At 50.7% G+C, this 19008-nt stretch overlaps 3 protein-coding genes and 1 pseudogene across 3 annotated transcripts; 1 reads left to right on the top strand and 3 right to left on the bottom strand.

Annotated features, from left to right (window-relative positions):
- Positions 1-40: 40 nt before the first annotated feature.
- On the bottom strand, positions 41-2033 carry LOC4351591 (uncharacterized). The gene is made up of 2 exons (XM_015763917.3): positions 1896-2033; positions 41-1819 (listed from the first exon to the last, which is right to left on the bottom strand). The coding sequence occupies exons 1-2, from the start codon at positions 2005-2007 to the stop codon at positions 513-515; spliced, it is 1419 nt and encodes a 472-aa protein (XP_015619403.1). The 5' UTR covers positions 2008-2033; the 3' UTR covers positions 41-512.
- Positions 2034-3828: 1795 nt separating this feature from the next.
- On the top strand, positions 3829-4756 carry LOC4351593 (citrate-binding protein-like; annotated as a pseudogene).
- Positions 4757-4918: 162 nt separating this feature from the next.
- LOC9269266 (exocyst complex component EXO70C1) lies at positions 4919-7422 on the bottom strand. Its single transcript, XM_015763872.2, has one exon. It carries the CDS (start codon positions 7337-7339, stop codon positions 5237-5239), a length of 2103 nt encoding a protein of 700 aa, XP_015619358.1. The 5' UTR covers positions 7340-7422; the 3' UTR covers positions 4919-5236.
- A 1139-nt stretch (positions 7423-8561) lies between these two features.
- Positions 8562-11482, bottom strand: LOC4351596 (probable mediator of RNA polymerase II transcription subunit 26c). The gene is made up of 9 exons (XM_015765302.3): positions 10928-11482; positions 10743-10811; positions 10515-10597; positions 10334-10407; positions 10190-10242; positions 9835-9874; positions 9592-9737; positions 9142-9238; positions 8562-8964 (listed from the first exon to the last, which is right to left on the bottom strand). The coding sequence occupies exons 1-9, from the start codon at positions 11273-11275 to the stop codon at positions 8852-8854; spliced, it is 1023 nt and encodes a 340-aa protein (XP_015620788.1). The 5' UTR covers positions 11276-11482; the 3' UTR covers positions 8562-8851.
- Between the last annotated feature and the right edge of the window lie 7526 nt (positions 11483-19008).

Genomic DNA, 19008 nt, shown 5'->3' on the forward strand with positions numbered 1-19008 from the left:
ACTTCTATATTGGTGTAGACCAAGTATGCATCCCTTCCTCTGTATATAAAAGACGCAGTGTGAATATATTGAGTATATTCATATCACTAGCACTCGGATATGCACACTGTAAACACTGCTTCTAGTTACTATAGCTTCTACCAGAATCAGAACCTCCCATAAACAGTACAGCTTTTGATCCAGATTCTGATAAGCTAATCCAGAAAAATAAACTATAAACCAAAAGATTCTCACCAGCTGTTTCTTGGAATCTTAATCTCCCCTAAGCAGGGCCGCAGTCTAGGACTCCAGGTACACCGAACAGCCCAATAGGGGCACATGCATATACTTGTGTTGCTCAGGCTGAAATACTATCAATCACACGAAAAATCCGTTTTACACAGCACAACAATACGCCACCAAGAAACGAACGCGTAAAGCACACAAAAGACGCCTAACACGTCACACAATTACGTCATGTTCGCGTCGCCGAACTCCGGCGACCGAGCGGAGCAACACCGGCGTCAGTCACTTCACTGCCCGCCCGCCCCGCGCTGCTGCCGCCGCCTCCTGGCCGCCGCCGCGGCGAGCGCGAGCAGGATCACCGCGGGCCCCACCACCATCCCCAGCGGGAACCCGCCGCGCCTCCTGCGCCGCCGCCGCCGCGGCCCCTGCCCCCTGGGCCGGCGACGGCCACCGCCCCGGTTCGCGCCGTCTCCTTCTTCCCCCGACGTGCTGTAATCCTCGCTGTCACTGGACCGTGGTTTTGGCTGCTCCTCCGGTTCGCCGGCGGCTGGTGTCTCGTCCGCCGCCGGTGGCTCTTGCACCGGCGCCTGTTCTTCCGCCGGCGTCTCTGATTCTACTGGCGGCGTCTCCGGTTGAGGCTCTTGCTCCGGCTCGGCGGCGGGTGGTTCCTCCGCCGCCGGTGGCTCTGGCTCTGGCTCTGTCGCCGTCGGCGTCTCTTCAGCTGGTGGTTCTTGCACCGGTGGTTCTACGGCGGCCGGTGGCTTCGGCTGCTCGGGCTCGTCCACGGTGGCCGGCGGCTTGGGCTCCTCGACGACGCAGAGGATGTCGATCGGGTCGGGGACGTCGGAGGGGGGCTCCGGCTCGGCGTGAGGCGGGCCGACCACCTCGATCGGCGTCTCCACCGGCAGCTCCCGGTACGCCGGCTCGAACACGACGTCGCACTCGATGTCGACCACCGACGGCGGCGGCGGCGGCGGCGGCTCCTCGACCGCGACCGGCGTCTCCACCGCCACCTCCTCCTCCACCGCCACCTCCTCCTCCACTGCCACCGGCGTCTCCACCGCCACGTCGCGCGGCGGCTCCGGCTCCGGCTCCGACTCCGACGAGTCGACGTTGATCCAGTCCTCGTACTCCAACTCGAGGCTGGATAGCTCGTCCTCGTCGTCGTCGTCGTCGTCGAGCTCAACCTCCGTCTCGACGGCGACGTCGTCGTCCTGCCGCTCCCTCGGCCCGGACTCGACATCGAAGTCCTCGACGTCGGACGACCCACACTCCGAGTCCGCGCTCTCGACGTCGAGCCGCCGCCCCTCATCGCCGCCGCTCACCGCCGGCGCCGGCCGGAATTTCGGCATGATGACGACGAGCAACTCGTCGTCCTCCTCGAACCCGACGGTGATCCGCCCCACCTCGACGCCTGGCGGCACGTCGAACACCCTGCAGAACCCCTCCACCACCTGCCGGTGCGCCACCCGGAGGCGCCTCCCGACCACCGCCGCCTCCACCGCGAACGCGTCATCCTTCCTCGCGCCGACGACCACGCCCACCTCCCTCCCGCCATCGCCGACGACCACCTCCACCTCCTCCTTGTCATACCCTGCACACACACACAAAAACACAAAAATCTCACACCAATGTCAATTCAACGGCGGCGGCGGAGCATGGGTTACTACCGGGGAGGTGGGCGAGGACGAGGAAGGCGGCGTCGGTGTCGGAGGTGGCGAAGGCGAAGTCCTCGCCGGAGACTGGCCGGCGGGAGACTTGCACGGCGAGGTCCAGGTCCATGGCCTAGTATACTACTAGCATTTTCCGTGGCGAGAGTTGCTGCTGCTGCTGCCATATGCGTGGTTGGTTTTTCTGTTAATTGCTAAATTGGCGCCAAGTTTAATAAACCTCGCTTCTTTCTGCATCTAATCAAGCAATCTGTGTGTGAAAAAAACTGAAAACTGATTAAACCAGCTAATGATGGACAGATAATCAGACGGTGGAGAAACTTTGGTTGCACGTATTCATTTCTTTGGGAATTGGGTTTGGAAGAGATGCTCCTGTTGCTTTGGGCCGTTTGTCATCAAAAGCGTTGAGGTTGTTCCTAGTACTAGCTAACACTAATCGTCAAGCTTGAACATGCTTAAAGAGAACCTGTCCTGTCCTGTCCTAACTGGTAGAAAGTAGAAACAGAGCAAAGTGTTGAAGTGTTCATCAGATTTTTTTTTGTTCTATGTGGGCGTTCAAGTTGTATACTGATTAAGCCCTCACCTTTCCCCTCCTACACATATGTATTTTTGAATAATAGTTAAGTTAACGATATATATTGTCACACAGGTGATACCATGTTAATTTTATGTGTTGATAATATCTTATGAAGGTGTGTTGTGATCAATAAAAGGCTAATACGTCTTATATTTCTCCACGGAGGAAGTACATTGCTTGCTAGATGCTGACCAAAGGATTGGCATTGTCTGAACTCTGAACCTGAAGATCAAAACATGAAAACCTGAAGCACGTTACATGAATGCATCAGCATCACGGACAATAGTTTGCAAACAAAAGCTTTGCAGGCTCACCTGAACCGGAAAGGCTAATGGGCGGGTGATCGCTCCCCCACCCACCCAGTGATCACCCGCCCACCCTCTCCCCTATACTACTAGATGTACTCCTCCCTATTCTCTCTTCCTCCTCTCCTTCTCCTCTTTCTATTACAGTGATCACACAAAATTTTTTGAAAAACAAAAGTTAGAAAAATTTATGTATAGAAATACTATATATAAAAAATTTGAATTCAAATTCAAATTTGAATCGAGTATGTAAACTTTTGACTTATAAACTTTGGGTCAATAAATTTTAGATGTATATAAATACTATATATAGAAAATATTTGAATTTAAATTCAAATTTGAATCAGATATAATTCAAATTCAAATTTGAATCGGGTATATAAACTTTAGGTCTATAAACTTTAGATGTATAGAAATACTATATATGAAAAATATTTCAATTCAAATTCAAATTTAAATCGGATATTTGAATTCAAATTCAAATTTGAAACGGGTATATAAACTTTTGACTTATAAACTTTAGGTCTATAAACTTTAGATGTACATAAATACTATATATAAAAAAAATATTTGAATTCAAATTCAAATTTGAATCGGATACATAAATAAACTTTTGACTTATAAACTTTTGGTATCTAAACTTTAGGTGTATAAACTTTAGGTGTATAAATTTACTAAAATAGGAAAGTAATGCGGTGCCAAAAAAGAAAACCAGGTGGAGGGGGAGGGGGAGGTGGGAAGCGAATCTGATCGCTACCCCATCCCCACGGCGATCAATCGCCCATTAGGGGTACCACACCTGAACTGACAAACGAGCCAGCACAGATTTCTGCAGGCCTGTCCTACTTTTTTAACCAACCCAATCACGCTATCATCACCCAATGTTATCCTAACACCACCATTAATTAGCTTAATCTAATCAATCAAGGACTTGTTCAGAATGGAACACCCATAAAATCCCACTACAGAGAGAGTTACTGCCTCATCGATGACAATATCCTGAACCTGAAGTCCTCAAACTCTGCAGAGAACCAGCGAGCGTAGGATAAAAATGGCCAAGTGTTGCTGGTTACCATGGCTCATCATCATCCTCTTGCCCTTGCCGCCGTGCGACGGGAGCTCCGGCGCTGACGTGGACCCGACCGCCGGCTTCGCCGCCGTCGAGCTCACCGGGGACATGTTCAAGCTGCATAAGCCGTACGACCTGCCGCCGGAGCAGCGGTACGAGTTCCGCGACGGCGTGCGGCGGATGTGGGTGCTCTGCTCCGACCGCCCCTTCAGCCCCGGCAGCACCACCAAGCCACGCTCCGAAATACTCCTAAACGTAATCACACCATTTTTCAAAAATATGTTTTGTTTTAATTTTTTTTAACATAGTACTACTCTTCAATCTAATTTCGCAATGTTGTGACTTTCAGATCGTCTTTCATTTCTTACCAAATTTCAAAATATTCCAAAATAGGTTCTTAAACTTATTTCTGTTTTTTTAAACATGCTACTCTTCAGTCTTTTTTTTTAAAAAAAAGGAATCAATCTTAAATTTCCAATGCTGTGAATTTCGTCATCTTTGATTTCTTGAATTTTCTGTGATAATTTGATATGTATCCTTTTTGTTTGGAGCAGAAGACGTACACTTCTGGGGTGTGGCAATTCGAGTCCTGCAGGTGTTCGGCGCGTCGGGGCGCAACACGACGCTGATGCTGCACGTCTACGGCGGCCGGCTGATGTACTACCACGACGAGGCCCGGGTCGTCGACGGCGACATCTACGACAGGTGGTTCAGGCTCAACGTGGTCCACGATGTCGCCGGCGTGGGGAAGCTTGCCGTGTTCGTCGACGGCGAGCGGAGGCTCGCCGTCCCCGGACACGGCGGCTACAGGCATTACTTCAAGTTCGTGGTGTACGTGCAGAGGGACCCCTCCCACTATATGGAGTCGCGGTGGAGAGATGTCAAGGTGTACACCAAAATTGTAGACTGAAACTATGGCCTGAAATATCACCAAAAATTATTCTGAATTTAATTTCCTTGTAATTTCCCCAATTGATCCAGATGAAGCTGCTTTTCGGTTGTCAAAGTGATTTTTCTAAAGATAATGCACATTTCATTATGTAGTCAACTTACATCTGATTGTCAAAAGTGATTAACTAACAACAAAGAAAAAAAGCTCAATTTCATCGGGTAAAATTAAGTACATGGATTAATAATGGATACATAAACCTATCTGCCCTGAGATAATCCAGTAACAATTAGTAGTACATCACCTGTTCGACCGATCGAATTAACATTCTTAACCAGAAAAAAAGAAGAAGAAAAGAACATAAGAAGAAAAAAACAAAATAATTAACACATGGCTTAAACCAAGAAATTATAATCAGCTCAAATTAATCCTCCTCCTTCTTCTTCCCGCGCATTCTGATCCATCTGCGGTTGCGCTCGCGGCGGCGATTTAGTTGTGTTGCTATGTCCGCCTCCTAGTCATGGAGGTGGCGTTGCCGTCGAAGAGCTCGTCGATGATGGCCTCGACGTCGTCGGCGCTGAGCTTGACGTACTTCTCCGACTGCCTCCCGGCGCTGAACGTCTGCGCGAAGCGGCCGAGGAAGGAGCGGTACGCCGGCACGACGACGGCGGCGATGGACACCCTGAGCTCCGACTGCAGCTGCTCGTCGCTCACCACCCACGCGCCCTGCGTCCTCTGGATCTCGTCCATGGCTGCGTTGAATTGCTTGAACCTCTCCTTGAGCACCGGCTTCTGCACCGACCCCTTCACCGTCAGCACGCCGTCGTCGCGGAGCAGGCCGAGCACGCGGCTCCACGTCTCCCGCTGGTAGTTCTTGTGGTACTGCCTCAGGTTGGTCGACTGCTTCCTCGCCCACGCCTCGCCGAGCATGGCGTTCGTCTCCGGCGAGCCCCTGATCTTCTGCAGCATGTACCTCCCATTGTTCATCAGGAAGATGTTGCTCAGTGATGGGTCCTTGTAGAGCCGCGATTTCCCTTCCAGGTTGCCGTGGAGGAGCTCCATCACCTCCATCAGCTGCGCCGCGAACGGGTTCTCGCCGTCGCCGCCGCCGCCGCCGCCATGGGCGCCGTGCTCCCGGAACACCTGCTCCAGCGTGCTGTTGTACTCGCACGCGTACTTGAGGTAGTTCATGACGTAGCGGGTGAGCGGGTGCACGGCGCCGCCCGGGACGGGCTGCTTGCCGGCGTCGGCGCGGATGGAGCTCTCGAGCTCGCGGAAGATGGCGGCGGCGAACTCGCCGAGGCGGGAGCGGACGGAGTTGAGCTCGTGCTTGAGGTCGGTCAGGGCGGTGCTGTTGTTGCCGTCGTCGGCGGTGAGGAAGGCGTCGATGACCGGGGACGCGTCGCGGGTGGCCTCGTACATGTCGAGCACCTTGAAGAGCTTCTCCGCGGCGCGCTTCGTCATGGTCACCGCCTCCGTGAAGTTGAGCATGTGGAGCATGACGCAGCGGGCGAGGTCGGCGAACATGCCCCGCCCGACGGCGGCGTGGCGGCCGGCGAACACGCGGGCGCAGAGGTCGTGCTCGGTGGAGAGGCCGACGTTGATGGTGTGCCGGAACGCCTTGGTCCACGTCGCGATCTCCGCCTCCAGCGCCTCCCACGTCATCTTCACTACGTCGTCGATGCTCGCCTTCTCGTACCCGAGCGCGCGCAGCGACGCGTCGGACGCGTTCCGGCGAGCCACCAGGAACATCTGGGTGCACTCCGTCACGTACCCGGCGGTGACCATGGCGTCGGCCATGGACCGGAGCCGGTCGACCGTCTCAGGCGGGTACGGCGGCGCGGACTCCCCGACTCCGGCCCCGACGTCCACCGACGCGGGGAGGACGCACCGGTCGACCTCGTGCTGCACCTGGTCGAACGTCGTTGCCTTGGGGACGCGCGGGTCGTCGAGCAGAGCGAGGAACTCGTCCTCGAGGAACGCCATGGCGCGGTGCAGCACGGCGGTGACACGGTGCGCCCCGGCGGTGGCGTGCTTCCCCTCGGGGGCCTTGGCCAGCGCCGCCGCGAGCGCCGCGATGCGGGAGATCGCGGCGAGCAGCGCCCGCGGCTCGCCGTTGGCGCCCGTCGCCCACTTGTCCACCGCCGACTCCGACTGCGCGATCTCCATCTCGACGGCGGCGGCGAACCTCTCCAGCGTGGCGTCGCTCAGCGCCTCGCCGCCGTCCTGCCCCGCCGCGACGAACGCGTCGATCTCCACGGACAGCGCGGCGAGGTCAGGCACGCCGCCGTCCCCACCACCACCATCCCCACCGCCCCCACCGTCACCACCGCCACCGTCGCCGCCACCGCAGGGAGCACCGGCGCCACCACGCTCCTCCTCCTCGTACTCCTCCTTGATGGCGTCGCCGGCGGGAGGCGGGTGGTGCAGGTCGAGCCGCCTGCCGTCGTGGTGGTGGTGGTGGCCGGCGGAGCCGAGGGAGAGGTTGCGGTCGATGGCGTCACGAGGCTTGTCGTCGCGGGCGCTGGGCTGGGAGAAGCTGCTGGACTTGTGCGGCGCGTGGTGGCTGCTCCGGCTGTCGGAGTCTCGTCGGCGCAGCGGCATGGCGACGTCAATGGCGGGGGGGTTCGCTACGGCGAGCGGGGGAGGGAGAGGTGGTGGCGGGAGAGAGAAGGTGGGGGGTGTGTGGGGGGTGGGTAGCCGCGAGTTGAGGCGGGTACGTGCGCGCGCGGTTTGAATTGGTCGTCGGTGTTCTGATTTAGCTTGGATGGGAATGAGAGGCACACAGGTGTCCCTCACCTCCCCGAATTTCGAGTGAAAATCGGAGAATGTTTTTATCCAAGTGAAAACAGGCTAAGCGTTGAAAAACGTGAGAACTATAGTAATATTTTCGTTCTTTATGACGGGTTAGACCCGTACAGTTAAAAATAATCTAAGAGTGGATTGAGAAGCAGCTGCTGAGAAGATAGCTAGCGAGAATCTAGAGAAGCTGTAGCTTCTGGCTTCTAGTTCATTTTCCAGATTCTACAACTACATATTCTCAGAATCTGGGTAAAAATCTAGACTGTTTAGGGGAGCTTCTGGCAACTGAAAATTCTAGTAGAAGCTGCAGCTGCTAGAAGCTCCCTCAAACAGGCTCTAAAGCTCCGGATAAGTTAAGCACACAATATGAAAGAAGACAAGGATTGAGGAGGAGACGGTAGTAGAGATGAAATCCACTTTTTCGTTGATGGAATTCATTTCAGGATCTACATTACAAAAAGTTATTTGGCCTTGTGGCAATCAGCTTTTCGAAAACTTTCATGGTTTCAATGGTTAGGTCAGCTCACCAGCCATGTTTTCTTTTATAATGAAAATCAACCCAGCCTAGAGTTTTGTTGGCTATATCCCCAAATTTTGGCTGGAATTCTGAGTTAGCCTAGAGGGATGGGCACAATGTTTATCTGATGATGGCAAGGACATGCTGCCCATGAAGAGCAGCAGCACGATATCTCCCGTGTTCTTCGGCCAAACCCACTGCTGCAGCAATAAGCCGTTTTGACTACATGATTGCTGCTAAATCTGTTCAAAATGGGGAAGAGGAGAGCACGATCTGACAAACGTGCATGTTGTTTTTTGTCTCGAAAAGAATCAACGCTCATGGTTGACAGTTTTCTACTACATTTTATCATCGGTTCTAAAAGCTCCAAATGTTCTTTCCTAAATTCGTCCATGTGATACCATTGTGTTATATATTAATATCACTTTAATTTGTAACGAACAAATATACAGTCAAATTGATGAGTACATACAATACCTACCTATTAATCGAAAAACGGCAGCAACATTGTAAACAAGCTACATTCAAAATGAAGAAGAAATTACAATAGAAACGAGCACTGTAAGTCTATAAACTTTGCTCTCCTCTTCTTGGTAAGGGAACCCAGACGCATAGCCTCATGTACTAACTGGACAATATTACAGTGAACTGGAAGATGTGAGGCTACGTTAGGGTACCAAATAGGCAATGTAAAAACGATAGTACAATACCCAGAAAACAAATATCAAGCCTTCATTCTTCTTCTTTTATTCTCGTTTCGGCCTTTTTGAAATTACAATTGTAGGTCTGCAGGATAATCACCGGTGCTTTCCAGGGAGGCCGCCTCCGCCCTTGCGGATGAAGGCGTTTCTATTTTTCGGCTTTGGTATGTCGTGGATATCCATCACTTGAATTGTCCTCTGCTTTTTTGCTGCAAAAATAAGATGAGGAAAAAAATGTTAGATACATGGAAACCAGTCTATTACTTTAATATGCCATTTTTATGAAATTAATTACATGCAATGAGCAATCAATCCTTCTATACATGCCTCTATGTCCATGGCACATTGTAGTAAAAACATGAAACAATATGTCATGAAATCGTTACCATTTTGTGCTTCCTGGTAGTTTTCCTGGAGTCTCTTTCTGGCAGAATCAAGCTTCTCAAGATCCATAAGATTATCTTTCTGCTCCCTTACAGTCCTCTGCAAAGAGTATTTATGAATACAAGTCAAAATGTAGGCACTGTTTTGCAAGAGATAAGCAGAGAAGATTTATATTCATGTGTACCCTAACATCTTTTCTCATGGCAAGTGGAACATGGGTAACTTTTTCACTATTTTGTATGATAAGATCAATGTGCAATAAGTGGTGCCTAGCAAGGCATCTTTAGTCAAAAGATGCCCACATCTGGGGTCCATGATGATGGAAGTTGCTCTAACTTTTTGTTCGTGGGAACCTTTCTTAATATATTCTAAACAAAATCAAGAGCATATTCTCTGTACTATTAATAACTAATGGGTTTAACAAAATAAGAGGACGATATGATTAGCCTTACAACTGGAGCAGAGGAGGAAGTAGTAGAATAGCCGATGCTGTTGTTCTGTTTGTTGTTATGATATGTAGGTGCTGGGCTTGTTCTGCGCTTCTCAATCATTGATTCGACGCCATTATTATTGCTAGATCTCTCTGAACTCAAACCATCTAGTGTCCAAACAAAAATTCCATTAGTACAGCATGAGGTCTTCAAAGATAAGAACATTGCGCCTATAAGCTAAAAAGAGTAGGTGTGGGAACTCACTATGTCTCTGTGGGCTGGGAGAATACTTGAAGTCTGAAACCTGCAACGGCATAATAATAACAGAGGTGTTCATGAATAAATTCATGTTTTAGTTAGCACTTCTCATCCTCTCTTTTGTAAGACTTGAGCAAAGAATGGTTATCATGTAACGGAATGTGGTATGTCAGTTAAACAAACAGTTGGATGAACTGGGCTAGGAAATATTCCTCGCACGATAGTGCCTACCAAAACCAAACCTTTCTCCACCAGAATTAAAAATGAAAAACTAAAGGTAGTGTGATGAATTTAATTGTGGGGAATTACTAAGCAAGAGCCACAGTGCTTGTCAGCATTGGATTGTTGAAGAGCAAGTTACCTGAGCATTTTGGTAGCTCCTGCCTTGGATTTTATCAGGAGAGTCACCATCAGCTGCGACCACGAAACAAACGACATCAATCAAAATTATCATCTAAAACAAAAACAAATCTAGAAAACTCTGAAACAAAACACAATGCCGTACTTAGAACCGAGCTACCGCCGTCGCCACCGGAGTTGTGCAGCCGCACCCAGTCATCCACTATCTCCTTCCATTTCCTTCAGAGGAGCACGAGAACCAAACAATTGAACACCAGAAACACAACTAAATCACTACTGGATGCACAAGACATAGACGTGTCAGCAAAAGTTCGCTTGTTTATCACCTGACGAGCAGCTTCACAAGCTGCCGGACCTCGCCGGACGGGTGCTTGCGCAGGCCGTTGACATGGCGGCCGATGTCCGTCTCCTGCACAAGATCAGAAACACAAGCTTTTCACTCTCTTAGCTCAGCTGCTCCAACAAGCAACCACCAATCTCATCTTGTGCAAAGCCGAAGAAAAAGCGAATCGGGGAAAGGAAAATGGACCACAGAAAGGTGTGGTGTTCTTGACCTGGAGAGCCTTGTAGGTGATGTCCATGTCTGCGAGGCTCTGCAGCAAGCTGACCAGCTCGTCCTCCGACTGTGACGAAACCATACAGAAGTACAGTTTGTAACAGAAGAAGTGAGCTAGCAGTAGTAGCAAAATCGTACTCCTACACTGCCAAACCGGGTAAAGATGGGGATCTTTGAAGGGACCTGGTCGGGGTCCTCCAAGAAGTCCCTGATCGCCAGGATCTTGCTCTCCATGCCGCCGCCCTCGTCGTCGTCGAGGCCGTCCACGTCGGCATCCTCATCGGGCGAAGCCGGGGAAGCCGCCGCCGCCGCCGCCGCCTCGGGCTCGGCCGATCTCGGCGCGTCGCAGTTCCCGCAGCGGCCGCCGGCGGCGGTGGCGTAGAGGCGCTCCACGATGCCGTCGCGGCGCGCGCGGAGCTCTGCGGGGCGGTCGCGCGCCGCCGAGGCGAGGGCGGCATCGACGAGGTCCCACACGTCGGCCCCGCCCCCGAACGCCGCCAGCGCGCGGCGGAGGCGCCCGTCGGTGTCCATCCCGGCGATCGCCGGAACCGGGTCTTACCCCCCACGATCCGATAAGGCAGAGCCCCCCCTCCTCCGGAATTCCGCCGCAGCGACAGCGACCGACCGCGCTACGCCGCCGTCGCCCTCGTCGTCGTCGTCAGCCCCACCACCTCCGGTTGGGGCGCGGCCATGCCGGGGATGGATTGGTGCGAGGCGGCGATTTGGATTGGCGCAAGCGAAGCGCAAGTGGGGGTGGAGGTGGGATTGGGGAATCGGAATTCGGACTGGAGTGCGGATTGGGTGATGGTTTGGATCCGATAAGGGAGCTTCAGGACCCGCTAAGGGAGTGGTGGACCTGGTAATGTGTTCATTGGTTGGTTAGGAGTTGGGTGGGGGCCTTGGGAATTGTTTGTTTGGTTATTATGATCAAGAGCTCTTTGGAATGCAATATTTCCACAGAGATTTTGTAGAAAATGGAGTGGTTCAGTTTTTTTTAAAAAAACTGTTAATTAACTCTATTTCAAAGGATGATTATAGAAAATGTTCTGATTATTATGATTTGCTTAGCTTGTTCTTCCTGTTTTCTATCCGCATATATGTGTTGTGTTTTAGAAAGATTTTTTTTCACCTCTCAACTCTTTTAAAAGCCTATAAATCTTTTCAAGCTATAAACTCTTTAAGACTAGGTGAAAACAGGAAAAATAATATACACGTTAATTGTGGTGGATCTCATTATAATGGTATATAACGATTGAATACATATTGAAATGGTTACGTTTGATGAAGAAAACAGTTGTATATTAGACAATAAATGCAAGAGCCTTACAGCTAGGCTCAATGAATTTATGAGGATAGGTTTGGACTTGATATAGTGGGACTTGGGTGCTATTTTTTCATATACTAGGTGAAACCCCGCGCATTGATGTAGGAATTTAGTATGATAACAATAAAAAAATAACGTGTAAGATAGCTAGATAACATCAGATTAAGTAAATTAATGTGGTTTATAATAATATAAATTTAAATAGTATGTAGAATGATGATTCAAACGTAAAAAATAAAGGTGGTATGACTTTATGGAAGAAGAAAAGTAGGGATATAGTTTGGACCGTAGATTAATTATCTAAAGGCTAAAAACAATTGAAGTGATATGACTTAATTAGAGGAAAAAAGGAGAAAGATAATTTGGACCATAGAATATCATAAAACATAATAAAGATACGCATTGAAACATTATATGAATTATGTTGGATGATAATTTAACATGTTTATATTTGAAAAGCTCTTAAATTAGAAAAACTATAAAGATATAGCATGTTTGCATGATGTTTAAATGCGATGATTGTTAATGGATGATGATGTGGCATCTTGTTAATTAGTGGATGATGATGTGGCATCTTGTTAGTGGATGATGATGTGGCATCTTTGCATGTTAAGTTTAAGAAGTTAGTGGAGAATAATTTTATAGTAAGATAGGATGTGACATCAAGCTTGCAAGAGGCTATCACTCTTTAAGTCCACTGCCACTTTGTATGGTTGTGTCACTATCATTGTTGTTGCTCTAGATATCGACGTTTGTAGCAGTGTTAGACTACGTTCTCAAATATGTTTTTCTTTAAGTTGGTAAGCTATGTTTGGTGGGGTTTAAAGGAGGGTTCAAGATTATGGTTGTGCCATGACAAGTTTAGGCAAATAGGTTTTGTTCGATAACATGAATCCTTTTTTTTTGTTTTTTTGGAAATGAAAGCATTGTTGTTATCTACCACCATCAAACAAGAGGGAGATGGTTAGAGGTGGAGTAGATTTTGGCCCATTTAAGTTTGGAAAAAAGTAAAAATTACCCTCCTAAACTATTGCCATAGTTTGAATGGCACCCCTAAACTGTAATACCAAACATTTAACACCCTCAATATTTTACACAGGACAAATAACCCCCTCGAGTACTATTTTGAACGGTTTTGGCATTGGTTAGCACACGTGGCATTCTAGTGTGAATTATAAAAATAAAAAGGTTTGGCTGACTCCATCTTCTTCCTCCTAGGTCCCCCTCCCTCACTCTTTCTCACTTATGGAGGAACCAGTGACGACTAGGGATGGCAATCGAGCACGATGGGCACTGGTAGTGACTACCCATGCATGTGCCTGCGAGGTAATTCTTGCCCGCGAGCAATGCCCATTACTATATGACAGGCAAGGAACAATGCCCATGCACGTCGCTCGCGGGCGCCGTGTGCCGATGGGCATGTCCGTTTACCCACCAGTTTCAACCACAAGTAGTGAGCCGGTGTCACAGTTGAAAGAAAAACATCTGTACAAGTTAAATAGTACAAGCATTATGAATTCATCAATCATACAACTTCAACAATAGAAGCCTGTGAGGCTTGGTCACGATGGTTACTGCTGGCTAGAGTAGCATGATGGTTGTTGCTGCCCGGAGTTGCCATTGGTTCAAATCACTACCAATCAAATCAGAATAATGGATCAAAGTCCGGAGGGACAAGGGGGGAATACCTTGTTAGAGGAAGTCGATGGCTGGAGGGTTAGCGGCAATCGGAGGTAGCAGGCACGCGGGTGGTGACCGGAGGTATGGCAGTCGTCGGCTAGAGGAAGTCGACAGCAGCAACCGGAGGCAGGCGAGCAACAAGCCGACGAGCCGTCGGGGGTAGAGCCAGGCGGCGGTCGATCGGCAGTTTGGGGATGAAGCGCGCCCTACCTCACCCTTTGCACATCGTGGACTCGTGGTCTTGCGTGGTGCCCCTGCCGTGGCTCGTGGTGGCTGTGAAGGAAAGGGAGAAGAGGAAAGAAACCCTAGATGGTGATGAAGAGGTGGATTTTACACTAAGATGACTGAGGGCTCACATGTCAGTTAGTTTTCATGGGTAAACGGGTGAAGCGAGCATGGAAAGTCACTACCTATGCCCGTGCCCGTTTGTCTGATGGGTACAGGTTTTGACTAATAAAAAACCCATGGGTATTAAATGGAGAACAAACCCAACTCTATTAGGGTTTTTACCCTTCGGTAAATGGGTCAAACTGCTATCCCTAGCGACGACAACTTGGAAGGGTTGCAGCGGCGGCTAGGAGGTTCTTGTTAATCTGTTAATACACCGCATGTTTTATTTGGTAAGCATTGCTCTATAGTTGATGCATGTGATGATCCCTTGCACTCCGCACATTGCCATGGGGTTTCTCAGCTCCTCTGACCGTCTCCTCACCAGCTCCCGCTTCAATCTATCTCTCTCCGGCGCGACCAGCTTCGAGGAAGAGACGCGACAAAGCATTCTACTTTGTGCCGCGGAGGCGTAGCCGCCGGCACATGAGCAGACCATCGCCAGGGACGCGAGCATGGGCCCCAAGACATAGCTGGACAAACGCTGACCCCGGACAATTGCTTCTACGTGCGCGGCTGCGCGAGCGAGGGCGGCAAACCGGGAGGGAGAACTTGGCGTGGCTGGAGTACGAGATCACGAAAGCCAGCATGTACCTATTGAAGCGCCGACGGTGAGGTACTATGCAGGTTTTGTGCAAAAGTGCCACAACTTTGCTAATGCCCACTATGTGTTTGTTAATATGCCTGCGTGGATAGGAGGGGGAGGAGAAGGGATCGGATGATGACACGCGGGTCCCATGCTATCTTGTTTTCTTTATTGAAACTTCTATTGACTAGACCGCAACACGTGCACCGCGCGCGACATCTGCTCCCTTCACGGCAAGTCGCCGCTCCGCCGCCTCTTCCACCATGAGAGGCCCATCCGAAATAGGGAACAGTAGATTGCAATGAGTTGAGTCATGGGAAACTTGTCTTTAATCAATATTTCTCTCTCCAATTCCTCTAGAAACGTGAGTGTCCAGTAACTAATTACCAGCTTTTTATAGTGTCCTATAGCAGAAACGAATTCTTGCGGTGTCCCCAGCTAATTACACGTTTTTGGATATCTCGTGGTAAATTTTGCCAAAAATCAAAATGTCTATAATATGAAATGGAGGGAGTAGAATGTTGTGTTTCTTACGGTGAGGCGGACTTTGGTCCTAGCCTCCTAGGGTTGGTGGGGGTGATGGTGTTGAAGGGCTTGTTGGTCTGTACGCTGACGCCGGTGTCATAGCGGCAGCGATGCTCCTGCAGCACGTCGGGGGGGGGGAGAGGGGTTTATACGTGTATATATATATATATATATATATACACACACACACACACACACACACACACACACACACACACACACACACACACTTTATATACATACGCATAAATTTTGTATATATAAAGTTTATACGAATGTATATAAAATATATATATACGTATATATACAATACACATGTATAAATTTTTATGTATAAAAAATATGCGTACCTACGTATACAACATTTGTATACATGTGTATATATATATATATATATATATATATATATATATATATATATATATATTAAAAACCGAAAAAGCCAAAAAAAGCCGGAAGAAAAGCAGAAATAACCGAAGAAAACAAAAAGCCGGAAAAAACCGGCGCCACGTGCGGTTCCGCGCGCAGCCGCCCTCTCCGCGTGTGCCACGTGGCCGCGCCGCGAGGGAGGATGAGCGCGCGACTGTTCACCTATCAGGGCATGTACAATGTAAGCCACGCCAAGATTGTCCTCACTAACTGAAGCCACTGCATGAGTGTCACGCCCAGAAATTTAGCCCAAATTTCCAGACTATTTTGTGTATTAAATCCCTGTCCAGGACCAGCCAGGGTACACAAAACGACAAGTAATACACAGTTCCAAACGTAAATAAAGCGTAAAATACTTACAGAAGAGGCACTTAGTCCTCACACCGAAACAAAAGCAGCAGCAGCGGAAAAAGGCAATCCTAGCGGGGCTTCAGCTCCACTCCACAGGCAAAACTCAACTGGGGTCTGAGCCTTGGTCCTCTAACTCCATCTTCAGCTCAGAAGCACTACACTTCTGAAAAGGGGGAATAATAGCAAGGCTGAGTACAACCACCGTACTCAGCAAGCCACACCAACGATGCAGACGTGCAAGGGGAACACAAGGACGGTTTGTGGCTATTTGCATAAAGGCGGTTGTAAAACATTTTATTGAGCAAAACAGTAAAACTGTTGAGTAATTAAAGTAACATTAAAATCTCCACTGATCAACGCTACACCACGTTGAACAGGCCCAACCAACCCACCTGTACTACAGTGCATTGGGTCGATTTATTAAGTGTGAGACTAATCACGGTGAATCTGGTCGATCGCCCATAACCGCGGGCACGGCTATTCGAATAGTTTTACTCTGGCCAGAGGTGCACAACTGTACCCACAAGACACAACCCACCGACATGTCACCGCGTCATCATGTGCCCATGATGCACACGTCACCATGTCGAGTGATTGTGACGAGACCCTTCGCATAACCCTCCCCTAACCATCCACACCACGCTAAGGTTTCACCCCCACCCCTCAAAAGGCAGTGGGCGGTCCCCTCTTGCGCCGCAGTGAATCCGGCAGCTGGACAACCAGACACCCCGGCCGACCCAACTCCATCACGCCCACCCTCGCCACCGGTGCCTAGGAAAGGGTCGAGCTATACTTCAGATCAAGCAGTTACCCACTCCCGCTTGTGGCAAGCGCTGTAAGTCTTCCAGGGTTTCCCGTGAACCGGTCCTTAATTGCCATGGGTGCGACTCACAAAACCATGCACCCACAGCCCACCATTCAGTCGCATTTTAGTTGGGTAATTACAACCATGAAACATGGCCAGATGTCTCGAGCACGCAGCTCAACAAGATACTAGAATGTCTAATACTGCAATTATCCCATCGACTGAGCTAGTGGTAATTAAGCATGGCTAAGCATATAGTTCTAGCTAGGTCACATAAGTAACACGAGCTAGTCAATTTATTACCCAAGGTTGACAAAGAACAGATATCAAGTAAACATGGCACAAGCGAGCAGATAGGTAAACCCTGACCTCGTGTAATTAGCAAAACATGCATATTTATTTGTAAACGGTAAAACATTTATAAATTGGGATCAACATGCTCAAGGAGAATGTGTGACTTGCCTTGCTTCTTCACTTGGATTTTCCGAACTCTTTTCCTCGCGACCGCGGACTTCCGAAACGACGGAAACTACACGCTGGCACGCAAAACGAGGAAAAACCCTAATAAAAACCAAGGAAACAGTACATAAAAAGTAAACAAACATGTAGAGCTTAATTTTAGATGAATTTTGCAAGTTGAATGGCTCAATTCGGAGTTCGAATGAATTAGATATGAATTTTAGAAGGTTTTGAGCCATTTTAATGAATTTCTAGAATTATTACCGATTTATTGCGCAATTTAAATCAATTATGACGTCATCCGACGGGGAAGAGGTGGCGCCGGCAAGCGGGCCCACCGGTCAGCGGCACAAGGGAGCCGGTCCACCGTGGACCAGGACCACCGAGGCGGTCCACCGCCGGTCCACGGGAACCGACGGCCCGGATTGGCCCAAAGCCGAATCGGACGGCCACGAGGCGGCGCGGCTGGGGCACGGGCACGGCACAGCCGGCCTGGTCGAGCGATAGCGCGCGGCGGCGTGCGGCCAGACGACCGCCGGCGACAGCGGCGCGTCGCGGCAGCGGGCACGGGGAGCGGCGGAGGAGGGAAAAAAAAGGAGAAGGGACGGTGGGGATTCTCACCGAGGACGGCGACGGCGAGACGACCACAGGGAGGCGGCTGGCGGCGGAAAGGATGGCGGCGACTGGCACGAGAGGCGGCGGGAACGGCGTTCCGGCGACACCCGACCATGGCGGAGACGCGGCCGAGGGCCGGCGGGGCCCTCGAGATGACGAAGCCGGAGGAGGTGGCGGCACAAGTCGGCGTCGACCGGAGAGGCGGCGCGACGCGGCTGTACTCGGCGGTGGCGGCGGAGAGAGATGGTGAACGCGGCGGCGGCGTTCCAGGGGCAGGGAGGGGAAACGGAGTAGGGGCCGGGGTGCGGCGAGGAACGGCGATGCCGATGGCGGTGGTAGCGCAGCGCGGCAGCGACGGGAGCGGTGGTGGCGCGCGACTGGAGGTGACGAGAGGCAGCTGTGGCTCGGGTGCACGGTGGAGGTGGTGTTTCGGCGGAGTTTTGTGGAAACGGAGCGGTGGCCGGTGTGCGGCAAAGAGCGGCGGAGCCGACGGTGCAAGCGGTGCGGCGCGGCGGCGGCTACAGCGACGGCGGCGTGCAGCCGGAGCTCGCCGGAAAGCGGCAGAGCGCGGGAGCAACGAGGGGAGAGCGGTTGGGAGTGCAGCGGGTTCGGGAAAATTGGGGAAAAGGGGGAGGATGGCACGGGGACCATTTTTATAGGCTCGGGGAGGAGAAATCGTGGCCGGACGTGGCAGATTTGAAGCGGCAACGGCCGGCGACGTGGGTGACATCGTGGGCGAAGTGGGGCTCGATTCGGCGCCAAAAATTGGGGAAAAACGGGGGAGGAGGTGGAGGAGAGGGATGGCTCCCGGTCCCACGCGAGAGAGGGCTCGAGGAGGCCGGGAATGGTGGCGACGTGGGCGGTTTTCGGCGGCCATGGCAGTTGCCGGCCCGGGCTGGAGGTTGGGGATGACAGGTGGGGCCCACGGGTCCCACCTGTCGGCCTGAGTGAGAGGGGAGGCCGGGAGGGAGGAAAAACAGACTTGCGCCAAAAGGGGAGGCAAGCCGGGCCGCGGGAGGGGAAGGAGAGAGGATTTTGGGCCGAGCCCGAAAGGGAGGAAGGGGAAGATTATTTTCTTTTTATTTAAATTAGTTTAATGAACT

This window comes from Oryza sativa, chromosome 12 (genome assembly GCF_034140825.1).
Source record: "Oryza sativa Japonica Group chromosome 12, ASM3414082v1".
NCBI classification, from domain to species: Eukaryota; Viridiplantae; Streptophyta; class Magnoliopsida; order Poales; family Poaceae; genus Oryza; species Oryza sativa.